Source organism: Mobula hypostoma, chromosome 1 (genome assembly GCF_963921235.1).
Source record: "Mobula hypostoma chromosome 1, sMobHyp1.1, whole genome shotgun sequence".
NCBI classification, from domain to species: domain Eukaryota; kingdom Metazoa; phylum Chordata; class Chondrichthyes; order Myliobatiformes; family Myliobatidae; genus Mobula; species Mobula hypostoma.
Window position 1 is genome coordinate 30,994,259 of NC_086097.1, and position 19,117 is coordinate 31,013,375.

General features: G+C 51.2%; 1 protein-coding gene across 2 annotated transcripts in view; it reads right to left on the reverse strand.

The window, feature by feature from the left end:
- Positions 1-19,117, reverse strand: part of brf1b (BRF1 RNA polymerase III transcription initiation factor subunit b) — a 459,400-nt gene that overhangs the window by 10,873 nt on the left and 429,410 nt on the right. For both annotated transcript variants that reach the window (XM_063045501.1, XM_063045512.1), the window contains one exon: positions 11,481-11,532. In XM_063045501.1, coding sequence (XP_062901571.1) covers positions 11,481-11,532 — 52 coding nt within the window. The remainder of the gene's footprint in view (positions 1-11,480; positions 11,533-19,117) is intronic.

Consider the following 19,117-nt stretch of genomic DNA (forward strand, 5'->3'; position numbering starts at 1 on the left):
TTCGAAGCAAGGCAAGACAGTGTCGAGGCAGCAAGACCCAGGCCCGACATTAAGGAGCAACCTGCTAATTGGCTGATTTAAGCGCTGGGCCAATTGGAAAGGTCAGGTATGGACTGAATTGAGGCAGTGGGATCCAGGCCTGAAAGCCAGGAACAATCCAGGGTCTGACTCACTTAAGCACCGGGCAAGTCTGGAAAGGTCAGCTACAAGCCAAATGGAGGTGGTGGGGCCCAGGTCTGAGAGCAAGGGATGACCTGAGGTTTTGACAATTTAAGTGCTGGGCCAGATTGAAAAGGTCAGGGTGTTGAGGCCAGAGACAAGAAATGGGTCGGTGTTCAGCTCACTACCCTGTGAGATTTACTTATTTCTGCGCTGAGCTGAGGCCGTGGCCTGCAACTAATGGGCTCCTGGATTGAACTGAATTGACTTTATATCTCACATCCTTCACATATATGAGGAGTAAAAATCTTTACGTTACGTCTCCATCTAAATGTGATTGAGTGTGACTGGCTTTGTGGCTGTGGACTCAATTTTGTGAACTTCAGTCCTGAATATTATTTGCTTACTTTTATTGTTTGCATGGTTTTGGTTTTTTTCCCTGCACATTGGGTGTTTGACTCTCTTCTTTCTTAAATCGGTTATTTTGGGTTGCTTTGTTTGTGGCTGCCTGTAAGGAGACAAATCTCAAGGTTGCAGATGGTATACATAGTTTGATAATAAACGTCATTTGATTTTGAGCAACTCAATGCATAAAAGTAACCAGACATGGTCAAGTGGTCTGACCAAACATCAGAATGGGGAAGAAATGTGACTTTGACCGTGAAGTTATTTTTGGTGCCAGGCAGGGTGGTTTGAATATCTCAGAAACTGTTGAACTCCTGGGTTTTCATGCATAACAGTTTCTAGAGTTTACAGAGAATGGTGCTTTAAATAAAAAAAAACATCCAGTGAGCGGCAGTTCTGTGGGCGAAAATGTCTAGTTAATGAGAGGTCAGAGGAGAATGGTTAGACTGGTTCAAGCTGACAGGAAGGAGACAGTAACTCCAGTAACCACTTTCCAACAGTGGTATGTAGAAGAGCATCTCTGAACACACACAATTCAAACTTTGAAGTGGACGGGCTACAGCAGCAGAAGATCACGAACATACATACAGTGGCCACTTAATTTGGTACAGGAGGCTATTGGATGTACATAGTCTCCAATAATTTTCATACTACTGACATCAGGCTTACTGGCCTATAGTTTCCCAGTTTATTCTTCAAACTTTTCTTCAAGAATGGAACATATCCTCCAGTCCTCCAGCACCTCACCTATGGCTAACAATGTTTAAATCCCTTTGCTAGGGCCCATGCAATTTCTGTACTAATCTCCTACAAGGCCTGAGGGGACAACTTGTCAGGCCCTGGAGATTCATCCACCTTAAATTACCTCAAGGCACCAAGTATCTCCTCTGTAATCTGGATATGGTCCATGACCTCAGTGCCGTTTTGCCTCCGTTCTACAGACTCTGTGTCTGTCTCCTGGGTAGCACGTGTAACTCATCCTTGATCAGATAATTCGGTGTGAGCTCCTTGTCGTATCCTGAGCTGAGGGCTACATCAGGTGGAGTGGTTACTGCTGAAGGCACAGGCAGCAGGAACTGACAGATATTTCTCTGCAATATTCAGAACGTGGTGCAATTATCGCACGGTAGAGTTTCCCTTGAACTTTTCCTGATTAATATTGACTCTGTGAATCTGTCACAGCAAGAGAAATGTGTGCTCGTCAGCAGTAATGAGCAAGAATCAGTGCGTCAGGAGCAATCCCCAGGACACTATAGGCAGCATGGAAATTAAAACGTATTTGAGTTATAATTAAAATGAAGCAATGCAGATGAAATTATTAGGGCCTTTAGACATAGAAACACGAAAGAGTCAAACATTTATAACTTACTGACTTTTTGAGATGAGAAACATCGTGGACAGAGTGTGACAGACAAACGGAGAAGGATGCCAATTCTTCCCAGTCAGATTTTCCACATGGCAATGGACCTCACTGCAATGAGCCGGCAGCAGGGAAGCTGCAGACCCGCATCACCAACCCAGTGCAGACCCACATCACTGACCCAGTGCAGACCCACATCACTGACCCAGTGCCGACTCACATCACTGACCCAGTGCAGACCCACATCACTGACCCAGTGCCGACTGCTGCATCACTGACCCAGTGCAGACCCACATCACTGACCCAGTACCGACTCACATCACTGACCCAGTGCCGACTAACATCACCGACCCAGTGCCGAATCACATCACTGACCCAGTGCCGACTCACATCACTGACCCAGTGCCGACTCACATAACTGACCCAGTGCCGACTCACATCACTGACCCAGTGCCGACTCACATCACTGACCCAGTGCCGACTCACATCACCGACCCAGTGCAGACCCACATCACTGACCCAGTGCCGACTCACATCACTGACCCAGTGCCGACTGCTGCATCACTGACCCAGTGCCGACTCACATCACCGACCCAGTGCTGAATCACATCACCGACCCAGTGCCGACTCACATCACTGACCCAGTGTCGACTGCTGCATCACCGACCCAGTGCCGACTCAAATCACTGACCCAGTGCAGACCCACATCACTGACCCAGTGCCGACTCACATCACTGACCCAGTGCCGACTCACATCACCGATCCAGTGCCGACTGCTGCATCACCGACCCAGTGCAGACCCACATCACTGACCCAGTGCCGACTCACATCACTGACCCAGTGCCGACTCATATCACTGACCCAGTGCCGACTCACATCACTGACCCAGTGCCGACTCTCATCACTGACCCAGTGCCGACTCACATCACTGACCCAGTGCCGACTCACATCACTGACCCAGTGCCGACTGCTGCATCACCGACCCAGTGCCGACTGCTGCACCACCGATCCAGTGCCGACTCACATCACCGACCCAGTGCCGACTCACACCACCGACCCAGTGCTGAATCACATCACCGACCCAGTGCAGACCCGCATCACTGACCCAGTGCCGACTGCTGCATCACTGACCCAGTGCCGACTCACATCACTGACCCAGTGCCGACTCACATCACTGACCCAGTGCCGACTGCTGCATCACCGACCCAGTGCCGACTGCTGCACCACCGATCCAGTGCCGACTCACATCACCGACCCAGTGCTGAATCACATCACCGACCCAGTGCCGACTCACATCACTGACCCAGTGTCGACTGCTGCATCACTGACCCAGTGCCGACTGCTGCATCACCGACCCAGTGCAGACTCACATCACTGACCCAGTGCCGACTCACATCACCGAACAAGTGCCGACTGCTGCATCACTGACCCAGTGCCGACTGCTGCATCACCTACCCAGTGCCGACTGCTGCATCACCGACCCAGTGCCGACTGCTGCATCACCAACGCAGTGCCGACTCACATCACTGTCCCAGTGCCGACTGCTGCATCACTGACCCAGTGCTGACTGCTGCATCACCTACCCAGTGCCGACTGCTGCATCACCGACCCAGTGCCGACTCACATCACCGACCCAGTGCCGACCCACATCATCGACCCAGTGCCGACTCACATCATTGACCCAGTGCCGACTCACATCACCGACCCAGTGCCGACTCACATCACCGACCCAGTGCCGACTCACATCACCGATCCAGTGCCGACTGCTGCATCACCGATCCAGTGCCGACTCACATCACCGAACAAGTGCCGACTCACATCACCGACCCAGTGCCGACTCACATCACCGACCCAGTGCCGACTCACATCACCGACCCAGTGCCGACTGCTGCATCACCGACCCAGTGCCAACTCACATCACCGACCCAGTGCCGACTCACATCACCGACCCAGTGCCGACTCACATCACTGACCCAGTGCCGACTCACATCACCGATCCAGTGCCGACTCACATCACCGACCCAGTGCCGACTCACATCACTGACCCAGTGCCGATTGCTGCATCACCGACTCAGTGCAGACCCGCATCACTGACCCAGTGCCAACTCACATCACCGACTCACATCACTGACCCAGTGCCGACTGCTGCATCACTGACCCAGTGCCGACTGCTGCATCACCGACCCAGTGCCGACTCACATCACTGACCCAGTGCTGACTCACATCACTGACCCAGTGCAGACCCGCATCACTGACCCAGTGCCAACTCACATCACCGACCCAGTGCCGACTCACATCACTGACCCAGCGCCGACTGCTGCATCACCGACCCAGTGCAGACCCGCATCACTGACCCAGTGCCAACTCACATCACCGACCCAGTGTCGACTCACATCACTGACCCAGTGCCGACGGCTGCATCACCGACCCAGTGCAGACCCGCATCACTGACCCAGTGCCGACTCACATCACCGACCCAGTGCCGACTCACATCACCGACCCAGTGCCGACTGCTGCATCACCGACCCAGTGCAGACCCGCATCACTGACCCAGTGCCGACTCACATCACCGACCCAGTGCTGACTGCTGCATCACCGACCCAGTGCAGACCCGCATCACTGACCCAGTGCCGACTGCTGCACACCGTCCCAGTGCAGACCCCCATCACTGACCCAGTGCCGACTGCTGCATCACCGACCCAGTGCCGACTCACATCACTGACCCAGTGTCCACTCACATCACTGACCCAGTGTCCACTCACATCACTGACCCAGTGCAGACTCACATCACTGATCCAGTGCCGACTCACATCACTGACCCAGTGTCCACTCACATCACTGACCCAGTGTCCACTCACATCACTGACCCAGTGCAGACTCACATCACTGATCCAGTGCCGACGCACATCACTGACCCAGTGCCGACTCCAATCACCGACCCAGTGCCGACTCACATCACCGACCCAGTGCCGACTCACATCACCGACCCAGTGCCGACTCACATCACCGACCCAGTGCCGACTGCTGCATCACCGACCCAGTGCCAACTCACATCACCGACCCAGTGCCGACTCACATCACTGACCCAGTGTCCACTCACATCACTGACCCAGTGTCCACTCACATCACTGACCCAGTGCCGACTGACATCACAGATCCAGTGCCGACGGCCGCATCACCGACCCAGTGCAGACCCGCATCTCCGACACAGTGCCGATTCACATCACTGATCCAGTGCCGACTACTGCATCACTGACACAGTGCAGACACTCATCACTGACCCTGTGCCCACTGCTGCATCACCGACCCAGTGCCAACTGCTGCATCACCGACCCAGTGCCGACTCACACCACCGACCCAGTGCCGACTCACATCACCGACCCAGTGCCGACTCACATCACCGACCTAGTGCCGACTCACATCACCGATCCAGTGCCGACTGCTGCATCACCGATCCAGTGCCGACTCACATCACCGAACAAGTGCCGACTCACATCACCGACCCAGTGCCGACTCACATCACCGACCCAGTGCCGACTCACATCACCGACCCAGTGCCGACTGCTGCATCACCGACCCAGTGCCAACTCACATCACCGACCCAGTGCCGACTCACATCACCGACCCAGTGCCGACTCACATCACCGACCCAGTGCCGACTCACATCACCGATCCAGTGCCGACTCACATCACCGACCCAGTGCCGACTCACATCACTGACCCAGTGCCGATTGCTGCATCACCGACTCAGTGCAGACCCGCATCACTGACCCAGTGCCAACTCACATCACCGACTCACATCACTGACCCAGTGCCGACTGCTGCATCACTGACCCAGTGCCGACTGCTGCATCACCGACCCAGTGCCGACTCACATCACTGACCCAGTGCTGAATCACATCACTGACCCAGTGCAGACCCGCATCACTGACCCAGTGCCAACTCACATCACCGACCCAGTGCCGACTCACATCACTGACCCAGCGCCGACTGCTGCATCACCGACCCAGTGCAGACCTGCATCACTGACCCAGTGCCAACTCACATCACCGACCCAGTGTCGACTCACATCACTGACCCAGTGCCGACTGCTGCATCACCGACCCAGTGCAGACCCGCATCACTGACCCAGTGCCGACTCACATCACCGACCCAGTGCCGACTCACATCACCGACCCAGTGCCGACTGCTGCATCACCGACCCAGTGCAGACCCGCATCACTGACCCAGTGCCGACTCACATCACCGACCCAGTGCTGACTGCTGCATCACCGACCCAGTGCAGACCCGCATCACTGACCCAGTGCCGACTGCTGCACACCGTCCCAGTGCAGACCCCCATCACTGACCCAGTGCCGACTGCTGCATCACCGACCCAGTGCAGACCTGCATCACTGACCCAGTGCCAACTCACATCACCGACCCAGTGTCGACTCACATCACTGACCCAGTGCCGACTGCTGCATCACCGACCCAGTGCAGACCCGCATCACTGACCCAGTGCCGACTCACATCACCGACCCAGTGCCGACTCACATCACCGACCCAGTGCCGACTGCTGCATCACCGACCCAGTGCAGACCCGCATCACTGACCCAGTGCCGACTCACATCACCGACCCAGTGCTGACTGCTGCATCACCGACCCAGTGCAGACCCGCATCACTGACCCAGTGCCGACTGCTGCACACCGTCCCAGTGCCGACTCACATCACTGACCCAGTGTCCACTCACATCACTGACCCAGTGTCCACTCACATCACTGACCCAGTGCAGACTCACATCACTGATCCAGTGCGACTCACATCACTGACCGTGTCCACTCACATCACTGACCCAGTGTCCACTCACATCACTGACCCAGTGCAGACCCACATCACTGATCCAGTGCCGACTCACATCACTGACCCAGTGCCGACTCCAATCACCGACCCAGTGCCGACTCACATCACCGACCCAGTGCCGACTCACATCACTGACCCAGTGCCGACCCACATCACTGACCCAGTGCCGACTCACATCACTGACCCAGTGCAGACCCACACCACTGATCCAGTGCCGACTCACATCACTGACCCAGTGCAGACTCACATCACTGACCCAGTGCCGACTCACATCACCGACCCAGTGCCGACTCACATCACTGACCCAGTGCCGACTCACATCACCGACCCAGTGCAGACTCACATCACTGACCCAGTGCAGACTCACATCACCGACCCAGTGCAGACTCACATCACCGACCCAGTGCCGACTCACATCACTGACCCAGTGCCGACTCACATCACTGACCCAGTGCCGACTCACATCACTGACCCAGTGCCGACTCACATCACCGACCCAGTGCAGACTCACATCACTGACCTAGTGCCGACTCACATCACTGACCCAGTGCCGACTCACATCACTGACCCAGTGCCGACTCACATCACTGACCCAGTGTCCACTCACATCACTGACCCAGTGTCCACTCACATCACTGACCCAGTGCCGACTGACATCACGGATCCAGTGCCGACGGCCGCATCACCGACCCAGTGCAGACCCGCATCACCGACACAGTGCCGATTCACATCACTGATCCAGTGCCGACTACTGCATCACTGACACAGTGCAGACACTCATCACTGACCCAGTGCCCACTGCTGCATCACCGACCCAGTGCCAACTGCTGCATCACCGACCCAGTGCCGACTCACACCACTGACCCAGTGCTGACTGCTGCATCACCGACCTAGTGCAGACCCGCATCACTGACCTAGTGCCAACTCACATCACTGACCCAGTGACGACTGCTGCATCACCGACCCAGTGCCGAATCACATCACTGACCCAGTGCCGACTCACATCACCGACCCAGTGCCGACTCACATCACTGACCCAGTGCCGACTCACATCACTGACCCAGTGCCGACTCACATCACTGACCCAGTGCCGACTCACATCACTGACCCAGTGCAGACTCACATCACTGACCCAGTGCCGACTCACATCACCGACCCAGTGCCGACTCACATCACTGACCCAGTGCCGACTCACATCACTGACCCAGTGCCGACTAACATCACCGACCCAGTGCCGACTCACATCACCGACCCAGTGCAGACTCGCATCACTGACCTAGTGCCGACTCACGTCACTGACCCAGTGCCGACTCACGTCACTGACCCAGTGCCGACTCACGTCACTGACCCAGTGCCGACTCACATCACTGACCCAGTGTCCACTCACATCACTGACCCAGTGTCCACTCACATCACTGACCCAGTGCCGACTGACATCACGGATCCAGTGCCGACGGCCGCATCACCGACCCAGTGCAGACCCGCATCACCGACACAGTGCCGATTCACATCACTGATCCAGTGCCGACTACTGCATCACTGACACAGTGCAGACACTCATCACTGACCCAGTGCCCACTGCTGCATCACCGACCCAGTGCCAACTGCTGCATCACCGACCCAGTGCCGACTCACACCACTGACCCAGTGCTGACTGCTGCATCACCGACCTAGTGCAGACCCGCATCACTGACCTAGTGCCAACTCACATCACTGACCCAGTGACGACTGCTGCATCACCGACCCAGTGCCGAATCACATCACTGACCCAGTGCCGACTCTCATCACTGACCCAGTGCCGACTCACATCACTGACCCAGTGCCGACTGCTGCATCACCGACCCAGTGCCGACTGCTGCATCACCTACCCAGTGCCGACTGCTGCATCACCGACCCAGTGCCGACTCACATCACCGACCCAGTGCCGACTCACATCACTGACCCAGTGCCGACTCACATCACTGATCCAGTGCCGACTCTCATCACTGACTCAGTGCCGACTCACATCACTGACCCAGTGCCGACTCACATCACTGATCCAGTGACGACTGCTGCATCACTGACCCAGTGCAGACCCTCATCACTGACCCAGTGCCCACCGCTGCATCACCGACCCAGTACCGACTCACATCACCGACCCAGTGCTGACTCTCATCACTGACCCAGTGCCGACTGCTGCATCACTGACCCAGTGCAAACCCTCATCACTGTCCCAGTGCCCACTGCTGCATCACCGACCCAGTGCAGACCCTCATCACTGACCCAGTGCCCACCGCTGCATCACCGACCCAGTACCGACTCACATCACCGACCCAGTGCCGACTCTCATCACTGACCCAGTGCCGACTGCTGCATCACTGACCCAGTGCCCACTGCTGCATCACCGACCCAGTGCAGACCCTCATCACTGACCCAGTGCCCACCGCTGCATCACCGACCCAGTACCGACTCACATCACCGACCCAGTGCCGACTCTCATCACTGACCCAGTGCCGACTGCTGCATCACTGACCCAGTGCCCACTGCTGCATCACCGACCCAGTGCAGACCCTCATCACTGACCCAGTGCCCACCGCTGCATCACCGACCCAGTACCGACTCACATCACCGACCCAGTGCCGACTCTCATCACTGACCCAGTGCTGACTGCTGCATCACTGACCCAGTGCAGACCCTCATCACTGTCCCAGTGCCCACTGCTGCATCACTGACCCAGTGCCGACTCACATCACTGACCCAGTGCCGACTCACATCACTGACCCAGTGACGACTGCTGCATCACCGACCCAGTGCCGACTTTCATCACTGACCCAGTGCCAACTCACATCACTGACCCACTGCCGACTCACATAACTGATCCAGTGCCGACTCACATCACTGACCCAGTGCCGACTGCTGCATCACTGACCCAGTGCAAACCCTCATCACTGTCCCAGTGCCCACTGCTGCATCACCGACCCAGTGCAGACCCTCATCACTGACCCAGTGCCCACCGCTGCATCACCGACCCAGTACCGACTCACATCACCGACCCAGTGCCGACTCTCATCACTGACCCAGTGCCGACTGCTGCATCACTGACCCAGTGCCCACTGCTGCATCACCGACCCAGTGCAGACCCTCATCACTGACCCAGTGCCCACCGCTGCATCACCGACCCAGTACCGACTCACATCACCGACCCAGTGCCGACTCTCATCACTGACCCAGTGCCGACTGCTGCATCACTGACCCAGTGCAGACCCTCATCACTGACCCAGTGCCCACCGCTGCATCACCGACCCAGTACCGACTCACATCACCGACCCAGTGCCGACTCTCATCACTGACCCAGTGCTGACTGCTGCATCACTGACCCAGTGCAGACCCTCATCACTGTCCCAGTGCCCACTGCTGCATCACTGACCCAGTGCCGACTCACATCACTGACCCAGTGCCGACTCACATCACTGACCCAGTGACGACTGCTGCATCACCGACCCAGTGCCGACTTTCATCACTGACCCAGTGCCGACTCACATCACTGACCCACTGCCGACTGCTGCATCACCGATCCAGTGCCGACTCACAGCACTGACCCAGTGCCGACTAACATCACTGACCCAGTGCCGACAGCTGCATCAGCAACCCAGTGCCGACTCACATCACTGACCCAGTGCCGTCCAACATCACGGATCCAGTGCCGACCGCTGAATCACCGTTCCAGTGCCGACTCACATCACTGATGCAGTGCCGACTGCTGCATCACTGACCCAGTGCAGACCCACACCACTGACCCAGTGCCGACTTGCATCAGTGACCCAGTGCCGACTCACATCACTGACCCAGTGCTGACTCACATCACCGACCCAGTGCTGACTCACATCACTGACCCAGTGCCGACTTGCATCAGTGACCCAGTGCAGACCCGCATCACTGACCCAGTGCCGACTTGCATCAGTGACCTAGTGCCGACTGACATCACTGACCCAGTGCTGACTCACATCACTGACCCAGTGCCGACTCACATCACCAACCCAGTGCTGACTCACATCACTGACCCAGTGCAGACCCACATCACTGACCCAGTGCCAACTCACATCACTGACCCAGTGCTGACTCACATCACTGACCCAGTGCAGACTCACATCACTGACCCAGTGCTGACTCACATCACCGACCCAGTGCCTACTCACATCACTGACCCAGTGCTGACTCACATCACTGACCCAGTGCAGACCCGCATCACTGACCCAGTGCCGACTCGCATTACTGACCTAGTGCCAACGGCTGCATCACTGACCCAGTGCCGACTGCTGCATCACCAACACAGTGCAGACCCACCCCACTGAACCAGCGCAGACCCTCATCACTGACCCAGTGCAGATCCCATATCACTGATCCAGTGCCAACTGCTGCATCACCGATCCAGTGCAGACCCACATCACTGATCCAGTGCCAACTGCTGCATCGCTGACCCAGTGCAGACCCACATCACTGACCCAGTGCCAACTGCTGCATCACTGACCCAGTGCAGACCCACATCACTGATCCAGTGCCAACTGCTGCATCACTGACCCAGTGCAGACCCACATCACTGACTCAGTGTAGACCCACATCACTGATGCAGTGCAGACTCACATCACTGACCCAGTGCAGACTGTCACTCAACACTGAATCAGCATGAGCCAACGTTCTCAGAATTGAAAAGCGAGATTAAGGAAACCACATTACCTCTCTGGTCGCCTGTTTCTTTGGAGGAACAGAAGAAATCAGTGGTCGAAGCCTGAAACAGAAAGGATGACCATAAATTAGGGATGTCTGGGTATCTACACAGATTTAACAAACAGTGAAATCCATCATTCGTATTAACAATCACACACACACACACACACACACACACGCCTCCAACCCCAGGAAAGGCCGCCTTTGGGCCTTTGATCTCCAGACCGAATGCAGTGACTGCAGTACAAAGACACCATGGACTGGCTTCAAGTACACAGACAGACCTCTAAACAGGCATTATTTTCAGGGTGGCACTAAAGCACAGGTAGGCAGTGCATCTGCCTCTCCACAGCAACCCAGGTTCAGTCCCGATCCAAGGTGCTGCCTGTGTGGAACTCTCCATGTTCGCTTCTACTGGGTATTTTAGTTTCTGTCCATACCCCAAAGAAAACATGGGTAATTTACTGGTGACTGTAAATCACCCTTGGTGTAAATTGATGACATAAAGAATTATGGGCACGTTGTAGTGAGAATAAGTTCTAGAAACAAGGGAAATAAACAGTGAGGCATAGAGTTATAGTTATTCAGCCCAGCTGATCCATGCCAACCAAGCTGCCTACTTGACCTCGTCCCTTTTTGCCTGCGTTTGGCCCATATCCTTCTAAATCTTTCCTATCTATGTGTCTGCCCAATAGTACTCATCTCTACCACTTCCTCTGGCAGCTCGTTCCACATACCCACCATTCTTTATGTGAAAAACTTTCTCCTTAAAAATTTTCCCCTCCTTTTAAACCTATATCCTTTACTTTCAGACTCTGCACTGTGGGAAAAGACTGTGACTGTCCACCTTGTCTGTGCCCCTCATGGTATTAAAAACCTACACTCAGAGAACACTCACTCTGTTTGGTGTACCTGTACACCTGTTCACTCACACAAATATCTAATCAGCCAATCATGTGGCAGCAACTCAATGCATAAAAACATGCAGACATGGTTAAGGGGCTCATTTGTCGTTCAGACCAAACGTCAGAATGGGAAAGAAATGTGGTCTAAGTGACTTTGACCGTGGAGTGATTGTTGGTGCCAGATGGGGTGGTTTGAGTATCTCAGGAACTGCTGAACTGCTGGGATTTTCACACATAACAGTGTCTAGGGCTTACAGTTAATGGTGTGGAAAAACAAAAGAAAATCCAGTGAGTAGCAGTTCTGTAGGCAAATATGCCTTGTTAATGAGTGAGGTTAGAGAATGGCCAGACTGGTTCAAGCTGACAGCAAGGAGACAGTTACACAAACAACCACGTGTTACAACAATGTTGTGCAAAAGAGCATTTCTGAATGTACAATGCTTTGAACCCTGAAGTGGATGGGCTACAGCAGCAGAAGACCATGAACATACACTCAAGTGTCACTTTTGTTAGGTATCTCCTGTAGCTAGGAAGGATATGGAAGGTTTAGAGAGGGTGCAGAGGAGATTTATCAGGATGCTGCCTGGATTAGAGTATCTTTTATGAGGATAGGTTGAGAGAGCTAGGGCTTTTCTCTTTGGAGCGAAGTAGGATGAGAGGTGACTTGATAGAGACGTATCAGATAAGAAGGAGCATAGCCAGTGGAAATAGGTAATATGAGGGGGCATAACTGAAAACCTGTGTTCATGAACTGGCTGGAGCCTTCACTGATCTCCTTAACCTCTTGCTTCGGCAGTCTGACGTACCTGCCTGCTTCAATCATACTGGTACCCACGAAGTACATGGTATCCTGCCTCAATGACTATCAACCAGCAGCACTTACATCCACTGTGATGTACTGCTTTGAGAGGTTGCTGATGAAACATACCAACTCCTGCTTGATGAGCGACTTTCAACTTTCCTACCTTTGTGTGTAGTTCTCATTGATTCTGTTGTGATATTTTGTAATGTGAATGCCCATAAGAAAATTAATCATAGGGTTGTCTATGGTGCCATTTACAGTATGTGCATATGTTTGACAAATTTACTTTGAACTTTAAGGTGACCGGAGGGAAGTATAGGGAGGACGTCAGAGGAAAGTATTTTTTACATAGAGTGGTAGGTATCTGCAACGCTTTGCCAGGGTGGTGGTAGAGGTAAGAGCTTTGTTTATTTTTGTTTTAATTATGCTTTCTTGTAAAAATAGTGTATAAATTACGTTTACCTTGTGAATGTTGCTTATCTGATTCTATGTACCTGTGATACTGCTGTAATTAAGTTTTTCATTGCATACATATACTTTAGCAGATGAAATAAACCTGACTTTGACCTTGTCTTTAACCAAAGTCAGGAAATCTCAGCATCAGTCACTACACAGATAAAACAGAGCGTCTGAATGAGTCTCAGTGGGTCATCCTGTCTGTCTCAAGATTCAAAGATTAGATTTCTTAATCTAATCAAAACATACAGTGAAATGCATCAATGACCAACACACTCCGAGGATGTGCTGGGGGCAGCCTGCAAGTGTCACCACACACTCCAGTGTCAACATAACATACTCACAATGTTCAGCGAATGCACAAGAAAGACGAAAGAATAGCAAAACAAACCCTTTCCTACACCCCCCCCCCACCAGGTCAGGATACACTATTGATCTCAGGCCCAACTCCAGGATAAGCTGTCTTCAGGCCTCCGACCTCCAGACCCTGGTCATGGACGCACCAACCTTGGACCTCACAGGAGAGACTAAAACGGAGACGTTTTTGGTTCAAAGTTCAAAGTAAACGTATTTTATTTACTCAGAGAGACAATGCGGACAGTCCCTTGCCGTCCATCTACTTAACCTGAGTCTAGTCACAGGACAATTAACAATGGCCAATTAACCTTCTAATTGGTACTTCTCTGGACTATGGGAGGAAAGGAGGATACCGGAGCACCCGGAGGAAACTCCCACACTCAGAGGAATAATGTATAAACTTCTTACAGAGGATGCTGAAATTGAACTCTGAACTCCAACACTTGAGCTGTAATAGTGTTGTGCTAACCACTAAGTTACCGTGGCGCCCTAGAAAATACAACATGCCCACAACTTACTTACCTTACCCCTTATGTGGGGGGAAACCAGAGCACCCGGAGAAAGCCTATGTGGTCACAGGGAGAACATACAAACTCCTTACGGACAGCAGTGGGAATTGAACCCCATCTTCTGATCACTGGTGCTGTAAACCTTTGCACTAACCACTACACTAACACTATCAAAGTACACAATGTGTATGTTACCATATACTACCTAGAGATCCATTTTCTTGCAGGCATTTACAGGAAAATAAAGAAATACAATAGAATTTATGAAAAATCATACATAAACAAAGACTGACAACCAATATGCAAAAGACACACTGTTAAAAAAAATACCAAGAACATAAGTTGTAAAGAGTCGTTGAAAGTGAGTCTATAATCAGTTCAGAGTTGAGGTAATTGAAGTTATCCACGCCAGTTGAGGAGCCCAATGATTGTAGAGTAATAATTGTTCCCGAACCTGGTTTGCATAGAACTTAACAGCACAGTACAGACCCTTCAGTCCACAATGTTATGCCAATTCTTTCACCTACTCCAACATCAAATTAACTCTTTCCTCCCACATAGCCCTCCAACTTCTTTTTTCATCCCTGTGCCTATCCAAAAGTCTCTTAAATCCCCCTAAAGCATCTGCCTCCACCACCACCACTTGCAGTGCGTTCCATACACCCACCACTCTTTGCGTAAAGAACCTACCTCTGGCAACTCCCCTACACATTCGTCCAATCATCTTAAAATTATGCCCCCGTGAATTAGCTATTTCTGTCCTGAGAAAAAGGCACTGGCTGCAGCATAATAACTGTTTCTGAACCTGGCGGTGTGGGATATAATGCTCCTGCAGCTTTCTCGATGCAGCAGTAAGGAGAGAGCATGGCCTGGATGAGGGGCTTCTTGAGGATAGATACCGCTTTCTTGTAGCAACGCTCCTTGTTGATGTGCTTAATAGTGGGGAGGGTGAGAGTGGCAAAGAACTACAGAGTAAAGATAAAGCAAGACCAACTCTGATGGATCAGTCATGTCATCCAGGTGGCTTACTCACATCAACTCGAACAGATCCTTTACTCCCAGTTCAAAGATAACAACAAAATTCAGCACTCCATCTAAAAACTGGGACAATGCACTCAATAGACCTACCTGGAGGAAATTTGTTCATGAGGAAGCTGCACTACATGAGAGTGATTTCCGTTGTGCTGCAGAGAACAACCAAAAGACCCAACTACCAACCACAAACACCACTTACTCTTGCCCACACTACAGCAGAGTACGTGGATTGCAGATCGGCTTCTACAGCCACCTGAGGACCCACCAATAGACATCTCCTTAGGAGAACATCATACTCCACTTGAGTGATCGCATCACTATCCAGAGCAGATGACCCCAAGGGATAGGTGCTCCTAATGAACTCAGTTAAGAAGTGATCCGTGCTGCTCTGAGGAAGGCCAGTACAGGCTGGCACACCAGCTGACACAGACTGAGTGATAACATCACTTCAGTTTCCCTGCAACTGCAGCTCTCAGCTATAATTAATTTCAAGGCTACAGAAAAAGCCTGGAGAAGATGATTTCACTGTTGGGATGCTCAGCACTTTGCTCTTTCTGACTTCAATAGGAATTGATTTCTCTGGAAGTAGAAATAGTTCTGTCAATTGTTTCTCTCCGGACTGCTCCATATCCCTAGGAATACACAACAGTCCATACTCATGCAGCTTAGCTGAGGGCTTTACTTGTGGTGATATTTGGTGGGACCATATATAGCAAGCCTAACATCTTCCCAGGGACCGTGTGATGGGACATTGCAGACTGAGCTTTGCTCTGTGTCTAACCCTGAGAGTGTTGTGATGGGGCTGTGTCAAGGGAGTTTCACTCTGTGTCTGATCCTAGGAGTGTATGATGGGACAGTGTAGGAAACAAGCCTCCGCTCCATGGACTCTGTCTAAATTTCTCAGACACAATTTTAATGGCTCTTCACATGACCTCAGATCACCTGGACAATACAAACACCTATGTCAGGATACTGTTCATTGATTATAGCTTGGCATTTAACAGCATCATTCCTATAGGCCTGATTAATATGCTACAGAGCCTTGGCCTCTGTACCTCCCTTTACAATTATATCCTCAACTTCCAAATGGGAAGACCACAATCTATGTGGATTGGTATTAATATCTCCTCCGTGCTGACAATCAACACTGGTGCACCTCAGGGATGTGTGCTTAGCCCAGTGCTCTACTCTATCTATACCCATGTCTGTGAGGCAAGGCACAGTTCAAATACCATCTATAAATTTGCTAATGACACACCATTGTTGGCAGAATCTCAGATGGAGATGGAGGGTGTACAGGAGTGAGATATACCAGTTAGTTGAGTGTTGTCTCATCAACAGCCTTACACTCAATGTCAGTAAGATCAAAGAGCTGATTGTGGACTTCAAAAAGGATAGGACGTGGGAACAAAAAACAATCCTCAGAGAGAGATCAGAAGTGGAGAGAATGATCAATTTCAAATTCCTGGGTGTCAAGACCTCTGAGGATCTAACCTGATCCCAATATATCGAGGCAGCTATAAAGAAGGCAAGACAGCAGCTATGTTTCATTAGGAGTTTCAGGAGATGTGGTTTGTCACCTAAAATACTCAAAAACTTCTACAGATGTACTGCAGGGAGCATTCTGACAGGCTGTATCATTGTCTGGTATGGTGCGGGTTGGGGGGTAGGGAGGGGACTGCTGTGCAGGATCGAAAGAGGCTACAGAAAGTTGTAAATTTAGTCAGCTATATCTTGGGTATTAGCCTCCATAGTATCCAAGGAAATCTTCAAGGACTTGTGCCTCAGGTCCATCATTAAGGACCCCATCACCTAGGACATGCCCTCTTCTCACTGTTACCATCAGGAAGGAGGTACAGATGCCTAAAGACACACACTCAGTAATTCAGGAACAGTTTTTTCCCCTCTGCCATACGATTCCTAAATGGGCATTGAACTCATGAACTCCATCTCACTTTTATTATTTCTGTATTTGCACTATTTTTAATTTAACTACTTAATATACATACATATACTTAGTGTAATTGATTTAACTATTTTTCCCTCTATTATCATGCATTACATCATATCGCTGCCTCTAAGTTAACAAATTTCATGACATGTGCTGGTGACATTAAACCTTATTCTGATTTCCCACTGCCTTGATAAAGCAACTAACATAATCTATGGCCTCCATCCACGCTGGAATTCTCTCTTCCATCCTCTCTCATTAAGCCAGGGGTCCCCAACCTTTTTAGCACTGCGGACCGGTTTAATAGTGGCAATATTCTTGCGGACCAGCCGACGGGGTGGGGGGAGTGGGTTTGCCAACTTTCTCACTCCCAAATAAGGGACAAAAGTAGCAGTCAAATACGGGACACTTGTGTTTACCCCAAGAAAGACTACTATGACCACGAAGCCTTGCGCGGGCACCTGTGTGCGTATGTGTGTACATGCCGATTTTTTTTCTACAAATCGGTTTTGGCTTAATCTTCCCGATTCTGTTAAGTGAAACTACACTGTACATACATTATTTCTACTTAATATAGGCTGTGTATTTATCATATAATTCCTGCTTTTACTATATGTTAGTGTTATTTGGTAAGATTTGGTAGGTTATTTCAAGTTCAACAGTGCATAACAGGGAATGAGGAAAGGTGTAGCTGACTCATTTGTTTCATATTGCCAAATCATATCATTTCCTCGCGGCCCGGTACCAGTCCACGGCCCAGCCATTGGGGACCACTGCATTAAACAGAAGATACAAAAGTCTGAAACCAAGTACCACCAGGTTCAAGGACACCTTCTATTCTGCTGTTATAAGATTACTGAACAGTTAACTAATATGATAAGATGGACCCTTGACCTCACAATCTACCTTGTTATGACCTTGCACAATAAAGTCTGCCAGAACTGCACTTTCTCTGTAACTGTAACAATATATTCTGCACTCTGTTATTGTTTTCCCCTGTACTACCTCAATGCACTGTGTCATAAACTCAATTGTATGATTGATAAGTTTTTCAATGTACGTATACACATACACTAGTGTACAGTATAGTGTATCAGTTGTTGTTCAGACCAAATATCAGAATGGGGAAGAAATATAATCCAGTTGACTTTGACCACGAAATGATTGCTGGTGCCAGATGGGGTGGTTTGAGCATCTCAGAAACTATTGATTTCCTGGGATTTTCTCGCATAACAGTCAACAGTCTGCAGAGTTAACAGAGAGTGGTGTGAAAAACAAAAATAAACATCCAGTGAGTGGCAGTTCTGTGGGCAAAAATGCCTTGTCAATTAGACCATAAGACATAGGAGCAAAATTAGCCCATTTGGCCCATCGAGTCTTCTCCACCATTTCATTATGGCTGATCTAATTTTCCTCTCAGCCCCAATCTCCTGCTTTCTCCCCATATCCCTTCAGGCCATGACCAGTCAAGAATCTATCAACCTCTTCCTTAAATATACATAAAGACTTGGCTTCCACAGCTGACTGTGGCAAAGAATTCCACAGATTTACCTCAAACAGGCTAAAAGAATTCCTCCTCATCTCTGTTAGAAAAGGATGCCCCTCTGTTCTGAGGCTGTGTCCTTTGGTCT